The sequence below is a fragment of the Gasterosteus aculeatus genome, chromosome 6 (genome assembly GCF_964276395.1).
Source record: "Gasterosteus aculeatus chromosome 6, fGasAcu3.hap1.1, whole genome shotgun sequence".
Taxonomy (NCBI): Eukaryota; Metazoa; Chordata; class Actinopteri; order Perciformes; family Gasterosteidae; genus Gasterosteus; species Gasterosteus aculeatus.
The window spans coordinates 4,890,627-4,913,529 of NC_135693.1; the positions used below are offsets into that span (position 1 = coordinate 4,890,627).

At 43.3% G+C, this 22,903-nt stretch overlaps 4 protein-coding genes across 7 annotated transcripts; 2 read left to right on the plus strand and 2 right to left on the minus strand.

The window, feature by feature from the left end:
• The first annotated feature begins 367 nt into the window (after nt 1–367).
• dennd10 (DENN domain containing 10) lies at nt 368–3,663 on the plus strand. 2 transcript variants are annotated; one of them, XM_040177784.2, is made up of 10 exons: nt 368–554; nt 639–698; nt 890–1,086; nt 1,201–1,280; nt 1,367–1,515; nt 1,801–1,912; nt 1,988–2,088; nt 2,214–2,321; nt 2,411–2,505; nt 2,603–3,663. In XM_040177784.2, exons 2-10 carry the CDS (start codon nt 653–655, stop codon nt 2,768–2,770), a joined length of 1,056 nt encoding a protein of 351 aa, XP_040033718.2. In that variant the 5' UTR covers nt 368–554; nt 639–652; the 3' UTR covers nt 2,771–3,663. The 2 variants fall into 2 exon arrangements, with proteins under 2 accessions (XP_040033718.2, XP_077960665.1); XM_078104539.1 differs by lacking the exons at nt 368–554; nt 639–698 and having other exon boundaries at nt 705–1,086.
• On the minus strand, nt 3,275–6,606 carry sfxn4 (sideroflexin 4). Of its 3 annotated transcripts, XM_040177787.2 has the most exons (14): nt 6,232–6,606; nt 6,002–6,067; nt 5,879–5,935; nt 5,766–5,792; nt 5,434–5,488; nt 5,302–5,327; nt 5,174–5,227; nt 5,034–5,096; nt 4,854–4,922; nt 4,648–4,738; nt 4,330–4,445; nt 4,169–4,254; nt 3,975–4,092; nt 3,275–3,898 (listed from the first exon to the last, which is right to left on the minus strand). In XM_040177787.2, the coding sequence occupies exons 1-14, from the start codon at nt 6,268–6,270 to the stop codon at nt 3,821–3,823; spliced, it is 945 nt and encodes a 314-aa protein (XP_040033721.2). In that variant the 5' UTR covers nt 6,271–6,606; the 3' UTR covers nt 3,275–3,820. The 3 variants fall into 3 exon arrangements, with proteins under 3 accessions (XP_040033721.2, XP_077960667.1, XP_077960668.1); XM_078104541.1 differs by lacking the exon at nt 5,302–5,327 and having other exon boundaries at nt 6,232–6,430; XM_078104542.1 differs by lacking the exon at nt 5,302–5,327 and having other exon boundaries at nt 6,237–6,421.
• Nucleotides 6,607–6,635: 29 nt separating this feature from the next.
• On the plus strand, nt 6,636–9,968 carry prdx3 (peroxiredoxin 3). The gene is made up of 7 exons (XM_040177788.2): nt 6,636–6,843; nt 7,824–7,935; nt 8,420–8,561; nt 8,773–8,908; nt 9,102–9,205; nt 9,547–9,712; nt 9,824–9,968. The coding sequence occupies exons 1-7, from the start codon at nt 6,808–6,810 to the stop codon at nt 9,872–9,874; spliced, it is 747 nt and encodes a 248-aa protein (XP_040033722.2). The 5' UTR covers nt 6,636–6,807; the 3' UTR covers nt 9,875–9,968.
• A 1,107-nt stretch (nt 9,969–11,075) lies between these two features.
• tm9sf3 (transmembrane 9 superfamily member 3) lies at nt 11,076–21,279 on the minus strand. Its single transcript, XM_040177773.2, has 15 exons — nt 20,921–21,279; nt 19,751–19,946; nt 19,483–19,605; nt 17,740–17,900; nt 17,542–17,619; nt 17,218–17,349; nt 16,898–17,064; nt 16,458–16,552; nt 16,208–16,338; nt 15,054–15,193; nt 14,302–14,370; nt 14,075–14,221; nt 13,511–13,594; nt 13,315–13,391; nt 11,076–12,678 (listed from the first exon to the last, which is right to left on the minus strand). The coding sequence occupies exons 1-15, from the start codon at nt 21,011–21,013 to the stop codon at nt 12,611–12,613; spliced, it is 1,761 nt and encodes a 586-aa protein (XP_040033707.1). The 5' UTR covers nt 21,014–21,279; the 3' UTR covers nt 11,076–12,610.
• Nucleotides 21,280–22,903: the final 1,624 nt, after the last annotated feature.

Genomic DNA, 22,903 nt, shown 5'->3' on the forward strand with positions numbered 1-22,903 from the left:
CATTTACTCAACTGCATATTCAAATGTTCATGTTGTTTCACACGAGAGTGAATAACAACAGATCTTTAATATTAGGATCAGGCTGAAAGTATTGTGATGTGTGTGAGACATTGCATATTTTGTTTTAGCCTGTCAAATTCAATTAAGAAATCAGTACAACATTAGAAACCTATAGACGTATTGCTTTCTGTATTTTAAATAGCACCGGTGTATCAGCTGATGTACAATATTTGACTGACCCATCCAAATGTGTAAGCAGCAGCATTGGCTGTCATTTCGCGAGTTTTCATTTTAATCCGGTGTGCATGGTCGTATACTTTCGGTGACCGAGAACGCCCCATTACGTCAGAGGTACCGCGAGCTATATGATTGGTTGTCAACGGCTTTTCTCCTCTAGCACAACCCGTCAGTCCCGGAAGAAGGAAGAGGTTTTAACAGAAGGGAGGACAGTTTGTTGACAAGCGTAAATCTCACCCAGACCCACTGGAAAGTTTTTACCCACATTAGTGTCACCGCCCGTAGCGTCACATTTGGACTGAGTCGGAGCTCTCAAGGTACCTTACGGTTAACTTCGCGTGCGCAGATGGAGACGGCTGGTGTGTCATGTGCAGTTAATGTGTGACTCTGAACTCTTTCAGGTAACGTATGGAATATGGCCGCAACTGAAACGCAGTTTATGTTAAGCGTCGGATTGATCGGTAAGTTTCGGCTCGCATGTCGCTTCTTGCCGCTCGGTTGACGCCCCTGTACGTTTCGGAGAATCACATGACATCAGTGTTTCATCAGCAGGGCTCACGGCCCCCTGTCAGAGGACATCTTTTGTATGTGTCCATCTCCGTCACTTTGACTACACATGATGTGCAGCTTTGGTTTGTCTTCCCGTGCCCAGAGAAAGATGTGAATGGAGACACTCTGTGGGTGTGGTGCTTCCCCTCTGTGGCTTCAGACCTGAGGAAAGTCCTGCTCAGCAAGTGCTGCCTGACCCAGGACGCCCGGGACTTCCACACCTTTGTGTTCGGCCAGTTCTGTCGCACCTGGTACTACATCACAACCGTGGAGGTGCAGGAACCCACAGCGCTAAACAAGGTACAGCGTCCGGAGGCTCTGCCGCAGTTAAAGCAAGGAAAGGCCAGCGTGCAGCTTTTGTATCTAATATTTAGAGTTCTGTTCTGTTCATGTCTTCCATTTTCTCCGTTCAAGGTCACCCATTTTTCAATAGTAGTTACAGCGAAAGACTTCAACCCTGAGAAGTATGCTGCACTTAGTCGGATACTCTGCAGGTAAAGTGTTCAGCTCAAATATAACGGCTTGTGCACTTTTAAGATCGTCTGTTCTTCATCTGAGCGGTATGCTTTTGTCTATCAAGGATGTACATCAAACACGGCAGCCCGGTGAAGATGATGGAGGCGTATGTCACCGTCCTCACTAAAGGAATGTGCCAGAGTGATGAAAATGGCTCATTTCTTATTAAAGATTATGATGTTCGTAAAGCGTACTTGGCTGGTTCCGTTAAAGGTAAGAAATCAAAGATGATGAAGCAGGAACTCGGTGACATTTCTGGTGTTGATGCAGAAATCCAAGACAGTTTTGTTGTTTCAGGAGACAATGAAAGCAACCGTCACATAAGTCCTACAAGGGTGTCATTACAAAAATATATTGATGTTTAAGCACTTGCTTGCAGTGATTAACCACAATCTAATGCTGACAAACTGAACTGAAATGGATCAAGGTTCAACCACATTCTAGAGCTCTTTCTGGGTGAAAGTGGGTCAGTTTACTCTCATGCATTCCGATCTTTAGATGTGGTGTCTCAGTTTGGTATGGAGACCATAATCCTGTATACCGCCCTCATGCTGAAGAAGAGAATCATCGTCCATCACCCTCGGATCGAAGCACTGTTGGAGTTTACAAGGTGCATTGAGGACCTAAAATTCCAAAAATAATTGTCTGGAAGGACAAACTCAAATCAATCTGTGCTTCCCCTCAGAGTGCTGCCGACTCTGACGTGGCACAGGAAGGACTGGTCCATCCTGCACCCGTATGTGCACCTAAGTGATCCTGAACTAGAGGATCTCAAGAAATGCCCCGGTGAGGCTGCCTCCGCCTTTATTCACTCTCACTCCGCCTGCTCGCAGTCGGGGCTCAGCCGCCATCTGCACTGGTGGGGAAGTTAATTGTTTATGCACCTTATAACACTTTGGCTCTCTCTGCAGGATATGTAGCAGGTTTTGTGGATCCGGAGGTGAGCAACAGATTGGATTTGTTCGATGTGTACGTGAACCTGCCAGACGGCGTCATCACGGTATCCCAGAGTGCCAAAGGTACGGTGTGATCAAAGCGAGCGCGCAGTATGTTCCTTGGCGTGTTGGGCAGCGTTTCCCTCGGACTCATGTTAAGTATCCCACCACAGAGTCTATGGCGATGGGGAAGTTGCACAAGGACATCGGCCACCTTATTGTCCAGTCTGCAGAGGACGTCGAGAGGTCAGATAGTCAGGTCATTAAGGTGAGTGTTTCCACGAAGCACAAATGGCCATAATTCAATCCCCAAATGTTCTTAAGTGGTCCTGAATCTAACCTGATGATCACACATCCATTCACAGGATATTTCTGTCAAGACAAAAGAGATCCTTGCCAACTTAATGGCCCTTGCTGACAAATGTGAAGACTCTAAAATCACACTGGAAGGTTTAAAGCAGCATCATTTCCCTCCGGCCACAGAGAACTTCCTCTTTCATTTGGCGGCTGCTGAGCAGCTCTTACGGATATAAAACGGTTGTCAAATGTGAAATGGCCACAGTGGTCAGTTTAGAGTCATCAACAAATGTGTATTAATCAAACGCTGAAAATAGCTCTCAGCAAATGCACTGTTTGAGATTACATTTACTAAAAATGATAAGTGACCAGCCGTTTTTAGAAATGGCCGGTCTTTTTGTTTAAAATGAGAGCACATATTACTGTCTTGTTTGCCTTCAGCGTGAACCCGTGAGCTCGGAGTCACAGGCGGATGAGCTGCTGCTCATTTGACTGTTTTGGACTGTCAGCAAATCAAATTAAAGTCCTAGATAATGCTTGCTTTGTCCTCTAATAACGAGCCAGTGTTTGTCGCTCTCATTGGGAACATCTGGTGCGTTCCAGATGTAAGCTCACTCCACAGTGCTCACACGCATCATCCATGCGTACCTGCGCCCCTCATAGTACACAGTGACCAGCTGAAACGTCTGCGGTGTAACAAACTGCATTATGTGGGTATCAGATCACAACTGCAATAGCCATTTTTTTAAACTGTCATTTTGTATTTTACTATTGACACAATTACAAAAAAGGTGTTTGTTCTTGAACTTTTATACGGTGAATAACTTTCTCATCAATCTGCAGCTGATCAAATAACAACTGGTGCTTCCGTGTCCACGTTGATTTATATCTCATATCTTTACTGCGTCGTACCGTCAGGTTTACTAATCAATGTGTAATTAGTACACGTTCAACCACATTGCCAAGATGATGATTTTGGGCCACAGTATTCCAGATAAGACCGAGTGCAATACATAGATATAATGTAAAATCTAACTTTGAAAACTAAATGTATTTTCATGGATTGATGTAATATTTCATATGTATGAAAACATGGAATATTCCAGCAAAATAAATTTACTATCAAAAAGTTTTTTGTTTTTTTAACAGTTTAGAACCATAATGCACTCTGTCACATATGGTTCACGTTCAGCGACATGATGTCAAAGAAGACGTTTACTGTCCCCGTCCCCCCGTCCAGTGACGGCATCATGGATTTTGATTTAGTTTCCACGTGAAACTGCTGCTCAGAGTCCTCTGTGGTAGTAAAACGGCCCCCCGTCCGCTGCGGCCTGCAGCTCCTCCTCCACGTTGTCCTTCTCGATCTGTAAAACGAGGTCAACGTCAGCGGAGTTCTTCGCGTGGAAAAACGCCACCGTGCCGCAGGATCGCGAGTCTTACCGTTCCCAGTTGCGGGAAGAGACTGAACGAGACGGGGATCATCATCCCCAGAACCAAGGCGGCGCTGATGTGCCGGACTGGAGCGGCCAGCAGAGCGCTCCTCTGGAAAAGTCTGGTCCTGTGAAGGGAAATCTACGTGGTGAAGTCTGACCATTTGACCAGGTGAGCTAAATGTAAAAAACAAAGGGCCTGACCTCTGTAGGAGCAAAAGCAGGAGATTAGGAACAGCAGCGGTTGTACCAAACAGTGCCGCTCTTGACAATGCGGTTTCCCTCACAGCCTGAACAAAAAGATAAATGCGTAACGCTGCTTGTTTTCAACGAGTAGAGCTATTTTGGTGCATTTGCCGTTTTACCTTGTCTCCCGCTGCCTTAGAGAGGCCGACAGGAGTTCCATTGGGGTCGAACACTTGGATCCCACTTTCTGACTCCCCGCTTCTGACAATGTACACATTGAAGAAGGCCAGCACAGCTGGAGAGAGTCACACAACATGGAGTTAGTACGGGACGCACGCTGGCTCATTCACTATTAAATCACAAGAACATCAGCAAACAATGGAGCATTTGGTGTCTGGCTTTGTGCGATATCTGGCATGTAAAAGGATTCAGATGTATGACACACTGTCGCCGAGCTCTTGATAAAGTATTTTTACGTTTCCGAGATAAATACTTGCCGCAGAGTGGGATCGGTAGTATCGACCTAAACAAAGTTTGGATTGGTGCGCTCCTTACACCAAGTCGGTTGATGAAAATTTGAGGAAGGGCCTGAAATAAATGAAGGAAAAGAAGAAGCATTTTTTTTTTTTTTTATTCAAACATTGTAGTGTTTCAAGTGAACTTTAATCGACAAGGCACAATAGTTCAATCAGGTCTTACACACCCCTGCACATGTTGCATAGGAAACGGTCCCAGCGATCAGCAGCAGCTGTTTCAAAGACGTGTTGTTGCTCTGCAGGGGAGAGATAAAGACAATCAAGAGAGGCAGAAACCCATGTTTGAAAATGCATACATTGTTTCTGTGTGTATGTATGTATATATAAATATATATTTAATGTATTACCTCCTCCGATGAAGAGTTTCTGTTTGCATAGTTGAACCCAGCACTATAACTATGCAGCAAAAACTGAAATAATCCAGATTATGTCAGTATTAATGTAAACTTTTTTTAATCTTTTCAATATGATGAACATAACTCCATACCTGCCAAAACAAAGCGGGTTTGATGCTGCTGTGTGGTAAAAGGCTGGCAACCACCTGAAAAAGATGTTTGTTTCACATAGTCATAACGAACCAAGTGTCAGTTTAGATTCATGGGATAACAAACGTACCAGAGGAGCAGATATTGGCATCAGTGCTGGAAAGAAAATGACAGAAGTGATGGGATTGGTATTTTTGTACATTTTACTGCCCTTTTAGAGTCTATACCTGTTGCGGACATAAATTAACTACCTCCTAGTTACCTGGAGGGCGGAAAATGAGTGGAAGAACAGCGCCAGAGTCGGCGTGGACGGACGACTGTAAACACAGAGCAGCGCGTTAAAGTCCCAACTCATGGACACATATAACACATTCAACTGTCAGATATAAACACATGAAAAATGCATTCTCAATTAAGGAAATGTTCTCTTTTTATAAATATTCAAAGATAAATGTGTCTGAAGGCAAAAACCAGACTCTGATCCACACAACAGTATTAAGATGAACCAACCTAAGAGGGGCTGTCATTAATTACAGCTGAATTCAGATCTATTCAGAGACTGCATCTTAGTTACTTATTTCCTGCAAGACTTACAAGTGAGAGGGTCTGTGCGTGTCCATCCTGGAGCAAGAAACAGAACAAACGGCTTTCAATACAATTATCGCAGGTTCATAAAGATGATTAAGATCCTTAAAAACAAAACCAACCTTTTCATTTAACTTCTGTCCACTTCCAAGAAGAACGTGGGCGTTTTTTATTTCAGCCTGAGGAGAAACCCACATTAAGCACATGATCTTGCCCTCCTCTCAGCATGAGACCACGCTACTCACGTCAGAGGAAAGCAGGACAGTAGGATCAAGGAGGTTAAACCAGATCTGTAGCCGGCTGAGGAGCGACTGTAAGGGAGCAAAGGAGCAGCCGCATTGAAAAAGATAGTAGACAATATCATTGATTGAATGAAATATCATCACTGATGATGAAACACGTGATGTACATGATATATTTCATTCAATCATTGATTCAATATATGATGGTTATCATATTAGCTGTAGACGGGTACCTGACCCTCGCTCCTCCAGAACAGCAGATTAGGATCCATTAGAACCACGAGTACATTAACGTCGCGTATAGTAAGTAACGTACAATAACGCCACGACAGAACACGTTTAACCAGCGTGTATTTCGCGCTTTTGAGGTCAAGTTCTATTTACAACCCGCTTCCGCATTCAACCACGTGGTCCGCTGTGGGCGTGCGTGTGCTGCCTTTGGGGGATATCAGAATGTAGAGAATGCTCTTTTTTTCTTTTATTAAGTGTTTTATAATTAAAAAAATAAAGAAATATATAAGACAACATTTAAGCTATTATGATGCAGCATATCGTTTTCGGTTATTTTCCCATTGCTTGCAAGAATATGTGTATTTTACTTCAATCTCGATTAAAAAAGAATTCTGAAGACCTCACGTGCACCTGAAGGCAGCATTATAGCCTCGTTTTCTAGTTAAAGCAGCATTTGAACCGGTCGACTACTGTCATTGGTGCATAATATCACACAAGTGATGAGTACAGAGTACATTGTATAAATGTGCGTCAATGACGTAACAACCTGCTAAATCCGCCCTCTCACATAATCCAAAATGGCGGCCACCATGGGGCGACTGCTCAGGACCTCTGTGAGTTAACTTCATGCTGCGTGACATAGCGTCAATTTAACGAGGTGTTGCGTTTGCAGTAATTAGCTAGAGTTGGTAGCGGGCAACGATGAATAATCTCCGGCTACGCCGACGCGAACCATATGTCGCACCTTCAACCACGGGGGCAAACCTCTGGTCCGCGGCCGCTGTTTTGCACCAACTGTCATTTACAAGTCATTGCGGGTGTTGAGCGGTCAGCGCGGTTTCTGTCACAACTGCTAAGGGAACAACCAAAAGCAGCGTTTCCTTGTAGGTTACTAACTACAATGCTTCTTTTGAAGGAACGAAATGCTTATTTACTTGTAGAAGGTTAGCCTTACGGGGACAGAGACAACAGGGAGTCCACGTGAGACCAGCAGGGCTCATCGTGTCCTTCCTGCTGTTGAAGACCTGTTACTAATTACTCACAGCAGGTCTTCTGCCCGGCGGATGCAAAACCACCTGCTGTGATTTCACCGTTGATTTACTTTAGACGTAGTCCTTCACTTTTATCAAAATTTTAAAATATTTTCTGGAACATATTTACAATGAAGTATTACTTTAGTTTGTTGGCTTGGCAGTCAGACCTGCAGAAGTAAAATAAATAGTTAGTAGGATCATACTGAGGAAAGTCTCCCCTCACCGAGTAGCTAAAAATGACTTGCAAACAAGACATGAAGTGAATGCAAATGAATTATGCGGAAGTTATGCGATGAGAACGTTTTGGATGTCCTGTTTTCCTTTTTTATATTAAAAATTAAATTTATATTTACAAATATCCAATATATAATACAGAATGTAAACACTGTATCCATAACTATCAAAACTGTATCTCTGATGAGGTTTTAGTTAACATTAGGTTCATTAGAATAAAACGATGTCACAAGAATGAAACTTCATTACTTTGTCCGTGTGCACAATTTCTTCTTGTATTTGTGGATCATTCATGTTGGATTGATGTCTGTATGTTTTTTTTAAAGGCGAAGGTTGCAGCAGGAGCATTGAAGGTCTCAGCAGCCGGTCCACACGGAGCATCCGGAGCTGCAAGAATCCTCAGCGCTCCGTCCCCCCAGAGAGCCTGTTTCTCTACCAGTACGTACGAAGCTAAAGTTGGACCGTGTGCCGTGGACTTCTGATCAGATAGATCTCAGAAATTAAATATATCAATTAACTATTTTGATAATAGCTTTGTGATTGTGATTCAACTGATGCAGCAGCTATATTTTTTATATATATATATATATTCATTTGTTACCAATGTGCAGCTATATGTATCATCACATAGGAAATATTCTAATAGATGTTTATGGCAATAAACTGACAATCGACTTATAAAGCCACATCAGAATGTATTTGTAGTTGATATTATTTAATTCTTGTCATATTTGCTTCTGAAGGTATTGTGCAGTTTACGTTGATTTTAATTACCTCCACAGTGGTTTGCATTTGCCGTTAGACGCCGTTTTCAACTCCACTGTGAAGAGTTCCTGTAGTCCGTTCAAGTTCTCTTCACGTGTGAAGTGAGGCGGTGGATTGGTTTTGCACGGATGAGTTATGTTTGTGTTTACTATATCAGGCTCTTCCTGGTGGAGTCCTGCTGTCACTCAGCCTGCGCCGGACTTTAAGGGCACAGCTGTCCACAATGGGGAGTTCAAGGAAATGAGCCTCGCTGATTTCAAGGGCAAATACCTGGTCCTCTTCTTCTACCCACTGGATTTGTGAGTATTTGTGACGTGCACAAAGAGAACAACATGATGCCTCCCTTTCATTGAAATGCAGATTGAGTGACGTACATCTACTGAAGACCAGCAGTGCTTTGGTCACTGTTGAATGATTCATTTGCTCCCCTGTCCTCTCCAGGTGTACAGATTGTGCTTGTGTCGGTAAATATTTCACTAACACTTGATTTTCGTCTTTGTCATATTGCAGCACCTTTGTGTGTCCAACGGAGATCATCTCATTCAGCGACAAAGCCAATGAGTTCCACGACATAAACTGTGAGGTGGTGGGCGTGTCCGTGGACTCGCACTTCACCCACCTGGCATGGACCAACACACCACGCAAGGTTCTCTACCTCATTCAATAATATTTATTCAGTAACAACCCAATGGTGCACAGTTCAAGACTGTCCCTTTTTTGTGCTTTTGAGTGGGCAATAAATGACCGAGCTGCAGATTACTGCACGTCTGAAAAGCGTTACGATCAACAGCGGTTGTGTCGTCGTTATTCTAACAAGTATTTCACTGCGTTTTTCTCAGACTGGAGGCTTGGGAAACATCCACATCCCCCTCCTGTCGGACCTCAACAAACAGATCTCCAGGGACTACGGGGTGCTGCTGGAGGGGGCGGGCATCGCGCTCCGGTACGTTCATCGCGGGCTTGAGGTGTTCTATTCACTATTGGTGTTACAGGAAATGGAAATGACGGTAAATTAAGGGTTCTTTAGGGTCAAATGGACCATAAAGCACGGATGTTTCAGGGCAGCCTTAATGGGATTTCATTACCGTACATTCCAAATATGGTACCTTCTGTTGATTGGTTGCAGAAAGCCAAACCTTCAATAATCAAAGCACATAGAAAAACTTGAGTTACCGCTATTTAGTACTGCTGCTTCTCAACATACCGCTCGTACTGTTTCACCTTGATTTAATTTGACTTTTGTGAAGATGGGCGTTGCTGAAGAAGATGCTTGATGTCTTTCAGGGGCCTGTTTGTCATTGATCCAAACGGCGTGGTGAGACACATGAGCGTCAATGACCTTCCGGTGGGCCGTAGTGTAGAGGAGACGCTTCGGTTGGTCAGGGCGTTCCAGTTCGTGGAGACGCACGGGGAGGTGTGTCCAGCCAGCTGGACCCCCGAGTCCCCGACGGTGAGTTCTTTTGTGACCCGGTGTCCTCGTCAACCAATCCAGCATAGGGACCGTTTGTCTTCAGTGGTGTGTGCGGTAAAGCCGTTCCAACTTATTTGTCTGTTTTTTCAGATCAAACCAACACCACAAGGATCCAAGGAGTACTTTGAAAAAGTCAACTGAAGAAAGTATATGAACATTATTAGTGTATAGTTTCTACATTGTATTTACTCCCATACAGCTGAATGCACTAATAAAGCATTCTTTGTAAATGGCAGCGCTTTGTTTTGATTTATGTGCCAGATATTGTTGTATTATTTAAGCTGTCCGGGGTGAACCAATGTCAGCTGGGATTGGATCCAACCCAAAGCTCAGCACCAGAAGTAAGACCCGGGTGTCAGTCCAGGAACAGCTGATGATAAATACAACACACAGATGCCTTTGAACTAGTGAAGTGCCCATTGAAACATGCCTGTCCAGCAGGTTGACTGCTTGGCCGCTGGTGTGATCGCTTGCATCTTTCTCAACAGGCTCTCGCACAAACTGCTTCACACTGTAGTTTCACCACACAGCCAAGTCGAAGGTACTGTTCAGGAGCCGATGCAAACGTTAGGACCGCTGGGCCCGAGACATAAAAGGGCCACAAAGAGCTGCTGTCATGTGCGTTCTTTGATTTCCCATCTGCTGAAATAAAGGGCGTGAGATTTGAGCTTTAAAGCAGACAGCCACAGAGGGACAATCGCTATATCCCTTCACTCAGAGGCTCAATTTGACCATATTTCTGTAGTCTGGTACCCGCACTGTTCCAGCTGCATGAAAAGTTGGGATATTACGAAAGTTTGAGTTTCTGCCATCTAATAAAATTCTACACCTCAATGAGGTTGTGACCAATAATTTATAAATTAATGGCAGATTAAATTAATAACAGCCTGTCATTATGGGGTGTTGTGTGTAGAATTGAGGAAAAACATTTTAGCATAAGGCGTCACTGTAGGTACCATGACAAAGTTTTTCTAAAGACTATCCTTTGACCCGTTGATCTTCTACACATGCTCTACCATATTTACTTGACAGTTTTCATGCTATCCAGAACTATTTTAGGATTATTACTCTCAAAATAAATTATTGTGCAAGTATTTCATTGAAGACTAGACGAGAAAAGCCAGAAAAACGCTGACATCAGGAATGACATCCACAAGTACATATTTTTACCGCGGCCAAGAAACTCACTTTGAATTGCCGTGTTCTTCAGTAACTTAGGTGAGATGTATGCCTGCATCAACTGGTTCTGCCCCACAACACTTTTGGCGTCGTCTTCAGAACAACAAATCTAATAATTCAGTTCTAATTATTGATCTTCAAGGTCAAAACGACAATGAATAACCCCTGTACATAAACATGTTTATTTTCTCTTTTTACAGCAAGTTATTATGCGGTTCAAAATGCCCAATCAGACATCAGTACACAACATGAGGTGCCAAAATCAACTTCAGTGGGGGGAAACTAGAAATTGGAAGGGGGAAAAAAAGGCATCGCCATTTCTCATACAAGTAGAGTACATACTGTATTTACACAAAATGGAGAAAAGCGTTTGAAACACTCCGCAGCACTGGGTGGTTATGAAAACATCTAGTTTCTAAGTGTACATAAACTTCACTTTGTACAGTATGTTTGCGGAATCGCCTCATTCCTTCTGACATTCACAAATTATGTTTCAGGTTAGGCAACATAAAGAACATGAGGAAAATGGCTTACCAGAAGACATAGAGCCTTTTAAAGCTTTTAAATAATATATCAAATCAAAATAAGTGTCCATAACCAGGCCTACTAGTCATCAAAATGTACATTTACATTTTGAAAGCTGGGGGAAAAAAACCTAACTGAAACCTGACAGCACTGACTGAAGTGAGGAGCAGATGGTTTGGTGAAAACTTCATGCAATTTCAGGCAAGATGTAACAGCGCCACCAGCCCGTCCCAAGCACCAAAAGGAAGAAAAAAAAAAGCTTTTTGTTTAGAACTAAATGATTCATTAAAAAAAAGAAAAGAAACACCCTGTAGTAAATCTGTACAACGAAAATACATTTGGGATCTACATCTAAAGGTACATTAAGGTTATATACACTCCCACCCATCCATATATTATCTTTACAAGTAGACTTCATTCAAACCCAAACATTAAGAAAATCCCAACTAAACGGGGAAATTGGATCGCATCCAACATCCATTTAAAAATCGGTCCTTACTGTACCTCAACCACGGATCAGTCCCTCTGTTCTCGTCTGTACAGTAAACTACAGCAAGACTAAAACCTCCCTCAACAACTGGATGGATTGCTACTGTAATAGAGAATCAAGAATCGGCAAAATGGGGGAATAATTCTTGAGTGACAATTTTTCATATCATATTTTGCAGTGGAAGTAAATCAGAAAACTATCGGCTCTACTGTGGATTAACGATATTTCGAATGACTCACAAGAATACAAAATAGAGATCGGGTCAGAACACGGGCCATAACCCAACCCCCCAACATTATGACCCAGTAGAACAAAGGCTTTCAGTACACTCAGGCCTCTTCACTGAAGAGAGCTACACTATTCCATCAATAAACACGCGTGTTCTCTGCTCTCAGGTGGGACTGGGTGGGAAAAGAGAAGCCATGTCAGCCTTAAACATTGCCCTAATGTTTGTTTGAAAGCAACTGATAAAAACAGAACCTTATGTTGGATTTCTCTTCAGCAGGTTTGCTCATGTTCTTAGACGCTGCGTTGAAATTCATTCAGAAAATGGAAAAACCTACATCGTACAAAGTGAGATTCTCACAATGTCTTCGCAAGAAAGAAAAGTAATAAAGAATGACTTGTGCCTGCCGTCCTCCAGGATACATGTAGGCCAATCCATTAAGTTGCTACTTTGCCTTCTAGTCAATTTTCACATTCGTGTAGATCTTCCTCACAAAGGCACTTGTTCCCACGTATCCCACGGCACCTGGAAAAGAAACGTGCTCGGTGAGTTTCTTGGGAGTGTTATCGCTCCTCTCTCAATTTGATCGTGCATCCATCGCCTGATGAATTGAATGATTAACGTTTTAGGTATCCAACCAAAGGTTTAAGCGAGATAAAGCTCACCTTTCGTCCACCCGTCATGAAGTCTGCCTCGCTCAATAGGGAAAAACTAAAATACCACCACCGGCTGTGTAATATTCTTGCATCAATCTCCATGAGTGTCCCCTTTGATGACCTACCGTCTAAATCACGGGCTGCTTTGTTCTAACACGGCCTTTGTAGAAGCATTTACCCAATTGGGCAAACAGTACAGTATAAATACACATTAAGGTAACCGTAGGTTCTTTCATACCACACTTAAAGCCTGCGAACCAAACCCGACAGGATAATATCTGATTACTATTAAGAGCTCCACAGCCGGTATGTTATAAATAAAGCTGCTGTCCCTAATCAGTCCACTGGGGGCGCACTGTGTGAGGAAGTGCGTGCCACGTAAAAAAAGACATTGCGCATCCCCTGTTCTATGACTGGAGTTTATAAAAGCTGAATTCTGTGAACATTATTTGTCGAGGGTTCACGAGTCTCCTACAGCAGTCTAACTACTAGAAGTGGGACTCACCACACATGATTCCTAGAGAAGTGCTGAACACAGCCATGTAGCCAAAGTAGAAGGACGTTTGGAACAGGCCGTACATCCTGAAATACAGCAGAAATAAAACCACATGTGAGCAAAGCCAGAGATTACGTTTGTGTCATCAGTGCAAAGTGTTTTGCCCAATATGAGACTTGTATGTGCATAGAAGTCTAAAACGTACTTAGTTTTGAAGAAGTAGTAGTAAAAGGAGTACATGTAAACATAAACCGCCGTGGACGCTGCAGAGAGGAAGCTTGTCCATTGCCTAGGAAAGAAGGGAAGGTGAAAGTTAGTAAACAGTTAGCGACCGATCATGTGACAAGTGGCCCTTTTTGAACATTATAAATTCTGACTGTTTAGGGACTGAGGTCAGGTCAACGAGTATTACCAGGTGACCATGTGACTCAAAAAATGACACGCCCACGCTTTAATGCGCCACATTTTAAGGGGATTAACAAGGTTGGACTTTACTAGACTGACCTGACATCCGCCCAAGGATGTGATACAGGCTCTGTGTAACATGTATTTATATTAAAATGACTATATTGTATGAGAATAGTTATGTTTGTATAATACTCCCAAGAACCTTACTTCAGTGACTGTGCGAACGTAGTGTCCTTTAAGGCTGTACTGAACAGCCGAGTCAAAGGATCGAGGCTTCGGTCGTAACCAGACATTGAAATAATAGTGGTACTGTGCTGGAAGGGTTAGTGGCAAGAAGTTGGAGAAACAGGAGGCCGCTCACCATCTGTAGTCCTCAGCGTTGAGCAGGAAGTACGTGCACACGATGGTCACACACACCGTCACGATGCACAGGATAACCAGGACCAGCATCATGAAGCCGTACACGTAGTAGATTTTGTACGCCCAAAAGGACGTGAAGATGAAGTACCTGAAGAAGAATCGAGGCGTCAGCGGCCGCAGAGATCCTCTCACAACATACAAGCTCCTCGGCGTCACAGCTGGACTTACATCTCAATGAAGATGGAGCCGAAGGGCAGGATTCCTCCGAGGCAGACGATGACGGCCGGCTCCATGAACCTGACACACAAGGTTCAACGTGTGATTCGGTGCTCATTGAACTCTGTTTACAACTGGTCCCACCCACCCCCCCACCCCCCCACCCCCCCCCCGCAGGTGGTGCGAGAGACATCTTCCATTTCTGTTGGCAGCCTCTCACAGCGCTTGGCAGAGCGCTGCAAACGTTAATACACCCAGACTACTGCTTTGATGCTTTTCATTCCCTGGAGAGTGCGTTTGGACAGCAATGCCGTTCACTACTTGTGGAGCACATGAACACGTAGTATTCATTTTAGGCAGCGAGACCAACGTCCTCGCTGCCCACTGATCAGTCATTGCACTTTCCACTACGATGGACACCCTGGATGCGTGCCAGATGACCAACCACTGATCATGTATTGCATTCATTTATCTAGTAAAAAGAAAATTGCCTTTTTTCTTCGCTGTTCAATATCATTTAAGATTTATATAATTTGGGTGTTGATAAAAAAACAATTAAGCATAAAGACGTCATTTTGACTTTTGTTTATTTTGGATGGATTCTTTTGGGCAGTTCAATGAAATGAATGAGCATATGTCAATTATTCAAATAATAGTTTGTCCCAGTACTACGATACAGTATGAAGAATGCGCATGTAGTATGTTATAATTGTTGTGCGCTTTGAGCACATCCAGAGACTGAACCTGTGTGGGGCCTCGCTTACCATTTCTTCTCGGGAATGGGTCTCGGCACAGCGTTCACTCGGCAGGGGAAGTTTGGCTGTCCGGACAGATTCCTCCCCAGAATTGTTCCCACGAGGTTTAGCGGCAGAATGACGAAGAAGCAGATACAGCAGACAGCAACCTGCACAGACAAACATTGTTAATATACTATTCTAACTTCCAGGGCGATTTCATATTTCAGTCGTCCCGGGAATGTTTAGTTCAGCTCAAAGAGATTAAATTGACTGTTAGGAGTTGTTTGAAGAGGCGCTGGGTCTCTAACCTGACGGATGCTTTGTTACACAGATGATATCATTGGAAATCTTTCAAAAAAATTGTTAGCAGGTTATGGGATGAACCATCTGTCAATTTGAACTCCTGCTGAAGCCAGTTGGGAGAAGATGTTTTCCATGTACAAAAGCCGTTCTTTGTTCTTCTTCCAATGACAAAATACCCTTGTGATATAAACGATGCTATGGCAGCATCTTCACCAACCTCTTCGGGAGCCACTATTGTTGTTTACAACAAAGTCGCCTCCCTTTTACAGCTCACACACACACACACTAGAAATAGAAGCAGCCTCTCACATTGGTCCCGGCTGCGGCACGTTTCTGGACACCTGATATGGGGGATTTTTGAGCCGTATGTGATCCTTTGATTTCCGAGCGACATCTTGACATCCCGGGAATCCAGCTGTCACACATGGTAACGGGATCTCCAGATTCACAGAGATGCCCAAACACTGGCTCTCATTGATTCAGAGGAATAGTGACTATATTCAGGCTTGTGGTTGTTAAAACAAGACGTACAGGCTGGATGAATAAATGCAACTGCTCTTGATGTTTTACGGTTTACTCTTGTGATTTCATTTCAATGGAGTTACTTGACCCTTAAGATCAATCTTATGTTGCTATGTTTTCTGCCCTTGACCACAGAAACTATATTTTTAAGAATCAGCACCACTTGAGATGCAGTTTAAAGCTGTGTAACGGAGCACTTTGTACACTGTTCCCATCACTTCAGCTCCACTGATCCTTTGTATCAGATCACTTTCCCAACCAGGCAGCACAGCCGCACAGAAACTGAAGCCGCTGACTCTGAGAATGTTCTTCACAACAATGTTGTTTTTAGGGAGGTGTAACAATGTCAAACCCACCATGGTGCCAAATGGAATGGCTCTGGAGGCGTGGTAGTACATGGCGATGAAGTTGATGAAAAAGGCAGTGCCGCACACCATGGCTGGGATCAAGAAGGCCCCAATGAACATCTGCTTAATCCATCTTCTCCCTGAAGTTTTCAGACAAACAAACAAAATTGTGTGAGAGTTACAATTTTGAAAGGAAATGAGGCCAATAGCCCATCTAGAGAGAAGAGAATGTGATCCGTGGACTGTAAATATTTGTCACCTCCTTGTTTTGCATACAAGCTCCCCCCGAAGTAGCCGTTGACTGGGGAGGTGGCAGCGTACACGAAAATGGCTGTGCTCAGCATGGATCCCCTCCTGCAGAGGAAAATCATGTGAGTTGAGCCCTGTGAAGTCTGTTTCCCCCCCATTTGCACACAAATAAGAATATTTAATATGTCCTATGATTCTTTCCCTTAGGAAACACAAGTTTCAGATTGTTGTTTGTTTAAAATCCAATTTGATTCAAGCACTTAAAATAGAGGCATTCCTAATGAATCACACATTTCAAAAGGCAACATGTTTTAATTGATAAGACTCATTAGACTCAGGGCTTGATGGATCAGCTTATTCTACTATTTAGATTCAAAATGGAAAGTGGCACCTGACCAACAAACCCACAACAACTAGTGACAACCAGGCAGTTAAATGCAGACCACTCACTCTGTGTACAGATCCTCGACCATGGCAACAACAATGACGATGAACGACACGGAGAAGATCTGGCAGCCGGAGCCAATGAGCGAAGAAAAGATCAGCGGGTGGCTTGACGGCCGAAACACGTCCCCATGCACCTGCTTCCACCCGTATTCATCTCCCAGGTCTCTGTCCTGATGGTACAGTGAGGGAATGACAAGACATTTAAAAATGGGGTTTTTAAGAAAACAATGATTTTAATCCAGCTCACAATTTTACATTCAGCAAATAACAAACGTGCTCATTGCAGCAAAAACGGCTGAGTGGATAAAAAAACAAAACCTTACCATGTCATCTATTTCTTCCTCTTTGCTGTATCTGGCGTAATCCTTTCTTAGTGTTCTCATCAGAATCATGGACACCAGACCCACCAAGAAAATGACCATCATGAAGGAGTTGAAGATGGAGAACCAATGAATCTAAAATTAAAATGAATCCAGATATTGTCATGAAGTTATTACATCAAAATAAACCAAATGGACAATTGAGGTGTGTAAAAACATGGAGTAACAACTTAGTAAGAACCAAGTTACAGCACATTTAGCAAGGTACGAGGCCTTTTTGGCTTCCACGATGAACCACAAACATAAATTGTGTAAGATTCAACTCACCCTGTGCTGAAAGAAGGACGGATCAAGGTACTTGTCGAATCGGTCTTCAAACTTCACATCTGACTTCTTCCACTTCACCTGTGGTAGGAAAGGTTGGCATGGTTACATAATCAGAACCCCATTACAGTACAAGGCTGTAAACCAAGGGGGAACATTGGTACACACACACGAGCAATGCGTAGATCATGCAGTACTCACAGAGTAAGACATTGCAATTCTTGTGTTTGGCACAAGACGGACTTTGCCTTCACTGGTCAGATTAACGTCCACAATTCGGTTTCCATTGAAGCCAATCTCCAGTTTCTTGTAAGTCCACAGGTAATGATCTTCTCCGTTTTCATCCGCATCACCAACAATACCTTTAAATAAAGTTGACAAACCATTTGAGAATTGCTCTTTAAAGCAGCGGTGAAACAGGCAGGTGTGAACAATGAGTCTTCTGTTCAATCAGGGTGTGTGAATGTAAAATAAACTGCTTTGCTAGTTGCAACACTGCTCATTAGCTTCGTAAGGATTGCATCTGTAGGATTCAGTCTTGCAGATAATGCTGGCCAACGTGGACAATGTCAGTTTGATATTAAACACTCTAAATATACCGACTGGCTCCCTGTTATTCCAAGTCTGCATGCAGTACATTTATACTCCGGGTCTCCACTGCATGGAAAATCATTTAAATATTCATCAAGAAATTCAATTCCCGTGTGGCAGCAGATGTTACACTAATGAGAAAGTTTTCCCATAAATCTCTCAATATACCGGTGCCTCTTTAAGGAGATCGACACGGTTTGTGAATAAAGCATTGCTAGCAGCTACGGCATTATTTGTATTCTAGCTTACCAAACTTGGGTGGGTGAGCTGAATCAAACTGAAGACACTTTGTTAGTGCCGCTGTTATGTGCCGTGTTCATAAAGTGATTTGCTAGAGATCTGCTGCTCCAGGCTCTCTGCAAATAACCCCGACCAAACGCCGGTGATTCAAACATGGAAAGCGCACAGGTTCCGTAACCACGCTGGCAAACCGGACATGAGGTCAAAGTCTATATTTATTCATTGTGATTGAGTGTTCACTTTCAGAATGGCCCCACCCACTACTGACAAACATTGTATTTGAGCAACTGTTGGAGTGACACAACTGTACCACACAAGGGATCACACACACGGACCACTTGTTGGCTCAGGATTAAGTCAATGAAAGAGGCTAATGAACACGTTTCTTGGCAAACAACAATGGAGGACCTTCACAGTCAAAGTTCATGTGCAAAGCTTTTTTTCTGTAAATGCACCGCCACAGGTTGAAAGACTGTAATTAGTGATAACAGTTTTGATTTGTTACACCAAGCTGGATTCATAAAACAAAACATTAGTTTAAATAAAGGCATGCCCTTCTTTTCGCATCACAAATCACCTTTTTAAGTCATCCTGGCATTTAAATTCAATAAAAACAAATGTATGATGCAGTACTTTCATGTATTCCATCTAATGTGTGCAGCTCTCTACAGTATAACAACACCCAGACAAGGTGACAGTAACTGAAGACAGCAGCTAATGAACAGGAGTTTGACAGTGTTCAACAGATTCTGAGCAGAAAAATAAAAATGCTGAAGTCCTAAATAGTCAGTGAGCCATTTCGTACATGACATTAGTAACTAGTTACACGTCGAGCAAATGGCCAGGGACGAACTGACAATCACAACCTGGAATAAGACCTGGCGTACCAGTCCAATATCAAAATAAAACACACTGGATATCCAAAGTACAGCGTCACTGCAAACATTACTACGGCTCCGTTGAGCTGAGGAGCAGATAAGTAACTCATAACAGACAGAAAGGTAGACAAAGATGGACTGAATCAGAAAACACTGCAGTAATACCTCGGAACACACGTATTCAGCAGTCCGAAATCTCTCAAGTTGCTTTAAATAAATAAAAAGTATCACCTACCCCAGATGGGAAGGTCATCTATGTACATTTGGTACCAGTAGTGATTCTTGATGGCATAGACAAAGGCATCCCGTTTGGGTTTGTCCAAGTCAATTTCACAGTATGTTGTCTGCATGACCTCATCTGCAGGGGGTCAGAGATCACACGTTAGTTAGAAAGTCAGCTGTGGAATAGGAATAGACGGATGAATAGACGAGTGGGAAAGTATAATCCGAATGCTCCCATTGGCCCAGAAGCGACAACAAGTTAATGTGTAACTGAAGATCACCTTTGAACTTGATGTCGAGGCCGCTGAATTCCAGCTCCACTCCCTGCAGAGCCTCTCCAAGTGTTTCATGGTAATGACTGATGGTCTTCTTGGAGCCCGCGCAGAAGGGCAAAGAGAAGTACTTGTATGTCTCCTGTCTATTGTGGTAAGGCCCCACTGTGTTCATCCACAAAACGACCTCCTCCTTATCTATGTACTGCGAGGGGAAGAGAGGAAAGATGTCTGAAACACAGGAGAGCAAATCCCGATCTTCTGATCCTACTTTCACATTTCAGCCAGCTCACTTTTTAGCAAGAGAGTTTCTTGCAATAAGGGTTTACCGAAACAGGAAACGTGAAGGATTATGTTGGATTCAGACACGCCGGTTACGCGAAGACGACGTGTGTAACGCAACGTTATCAAACTTACACCGACGCGTATCAGTCACTGCATTCAAATTCATGCAAACACAAACGTTTCCGGTATCATACCTGTGCTCGCGTGAGCGTGGCACTATAAGAGAAGTTAAATGCAATGAAACACTCTTCTAGCTATCGGGCCACAGCCAGCTGCGTTGTTATGCGAAACAACACAACACGATACACAGTTTTAACTTGTTAATTATCTGTAATTAACGTCTGGGCATCGGTGTGTAATAAATCGGGGAGAGGAGAAACAGCGAGTAGCCGGTGTGTCGCTGGCTGCTGTAACGTGAACTACCGTCGCAGTCATCAGGGAAATCCGGTTTGTCTGGATTGACCAGAAAATTCATTGAAAATGGTCGTTTCCCCCCCCAATTTGCTCAATATCAAAATGACTAACTAAATTAACTTAAGCGACGTACCTACCAAACTAACGATGGCTAGCTAGCCTAACTTGAGCGCAGTTTCCGCTGGTGCTCCTGGAAGACGTGCTAACAAGCTAACAGGCAGACGTTAGCCGTAAGCACTTAGGCCGATAAGTGCCGACAAGTTAGCGAGCGCGTGAATTCCTTCGTCGGTTTGATAGCTCATCAAGTGTCGATGAATAAGCTAACGGGCCGGGCCGTGCTCGCTTTCGTGTCTGCAATGCTGTTTTCTTGTGTGCAGTTAGCCGTGGCAGCTACAGTTAGCATGCTACACACACACACAAACGTCCATTACTTTCAAGGCTCCCCCTTTTCAATCGGCCTCTCTCCAAACGCCGTCTTACCGTGTGTTCGTGTTCATCTGCGTCGACAGATAATAAAGAGCCCACTATAGCGAGAAAAGCCGCAGCTGCTACCTTCCACCTGGAAGACCCCATTCTTTTTCGGAGTAGGAATACAGCGAGATTGGGGATGTTAGCTTTGTAGGGCTATCCCACCTTCTTCCTGGTTGTATGACAGAGGCAATTTTAGGGATGCTCTCGTACGCATTTGGCGTAAGCGCTTCACCACCGCACATCGCACGCAAATTTGATTGGCTGACTTGAGTCACATGACCCGCATCCTCCAGTCACGGGGGAAAGCGATGGATCAAACGGTGGATAAAAAAACTCCCGCCTGCGTATCGTCCGCAACCTTCAGCCACGTCATCCGACTGCCAAGACTGGAGCTTCAGCGCACCTTTGGCAGATCTGGTGCATGCAACACAATCACGAGCTCAACAAACACGTTTATTCACCCAAGAGGCCTCGTAATGGGCCTAAAGTTGTCGTAACACTATCTCACTTTTTATGCATTGACGTGTACATGGACGCATTCACATCTGTTTGGAATGATTGTGTCCCCCCCCCGTCGACTGGACCTTCCACGCAGTTAATATTTCAAGATATGGATGACAATGATAAAAGTAACAATTTAACAATCTTTTTAAGGTTCCCATGTAATCGTCAACATTTAGTACCATTAGATAGTTTGGATTGGCATTTTGATCGACATCTCACAAAACATAGTCTTGCATAATAATACAAATCAATGGAATTCGGATGCTTCAGTTTTATGTTCCCAATGGACTTAACAGCATCACAGAAATACACATGACAGACTCAAGGGGCTCCAGTATAATCCCAGATGAGTTATCTGCATTGTGTGTGTTAGTGAATATATTGATCAAATTAGCAAAACGATTGACAAAATACATTATTCACATTATTTACATTTTTGCTTGACAAAGAATCTGATACAACAAACACATTTATTGTTTAGCTCACGAAAACCAACAGTTGAATGATTTACAGATCATACACAACAATTAGGGCCCCAACTGACTAAGACACAAGAAAGTTACAAAAGTATTTAACTTATTAAACACATGTGTTTATATTTCGTAATTTCTAAACTTCTGCAGCAGACTAGATGGGGAGTCAGCAGCCCAACGGAAACGTTGATGGCAGTAATCACCTAATGAGGACAAAAGACATTTAGTTGGGTTTAATACTGTGAGAAGAATACATACACTACTGAATGGATGAGATGATAATAGTTTTATTTCTTTAATAATAAATTAACAATGGCAATATACTGGTGAAAAACATGATCCTGCTTGTCACTGAGGTTATGAAAGGGATTTTCCAACGTTGCACATTTGATGCATGCAAATTATCATTTTGTTGTTGTTGTTGATCTTATTCGACCCTTGCAGCTCATCCAGAATGCAGCAGCTCGACTGGTCTTTAACCTTCCGAAATCCTCCGATATACTCCACTCCTCCGCTCTCTTCACTGGCTACCGGTGGCTGCCCGCATCCAGTTAAAAACATTGGTGCTCACGTACCGTGCTGTGAAAGGATTGGGTCCAGTTTACATCCAGGACATGGACTCGACTATTTCACGACTCTTTGCTGTAGAAAACGATCATTTCTAAAAACTCCGGCCAAGGTGGAGATTTTTGAAAACTCTGTTTTTGTGTTTGCGTGTGAACTAGGTCTAACGGAGTTTTAGGTGGTCAGACGTCACAGTATGCGACTTGTTGTCGGTTTTGAGAATTCTGATTGGTTTGCATGTCTTAAACATGCAAACCAATCAGAATTCGTAGTGGGAAAGACGGGGAGTCAATGTCGGATGGGGATGACCAGAGGGGTGCGGAGAGAATGAGAAGGGATAAGAGGCGAGAGCAGGTGGAGGAATGGAAAGTTATGGCTGTGTTCGCTGAGCCTACGAGGAAAGTGTTGACTCCGATAGAATTATCTAAAGCTATTGAAGCAGAGGTGGGGC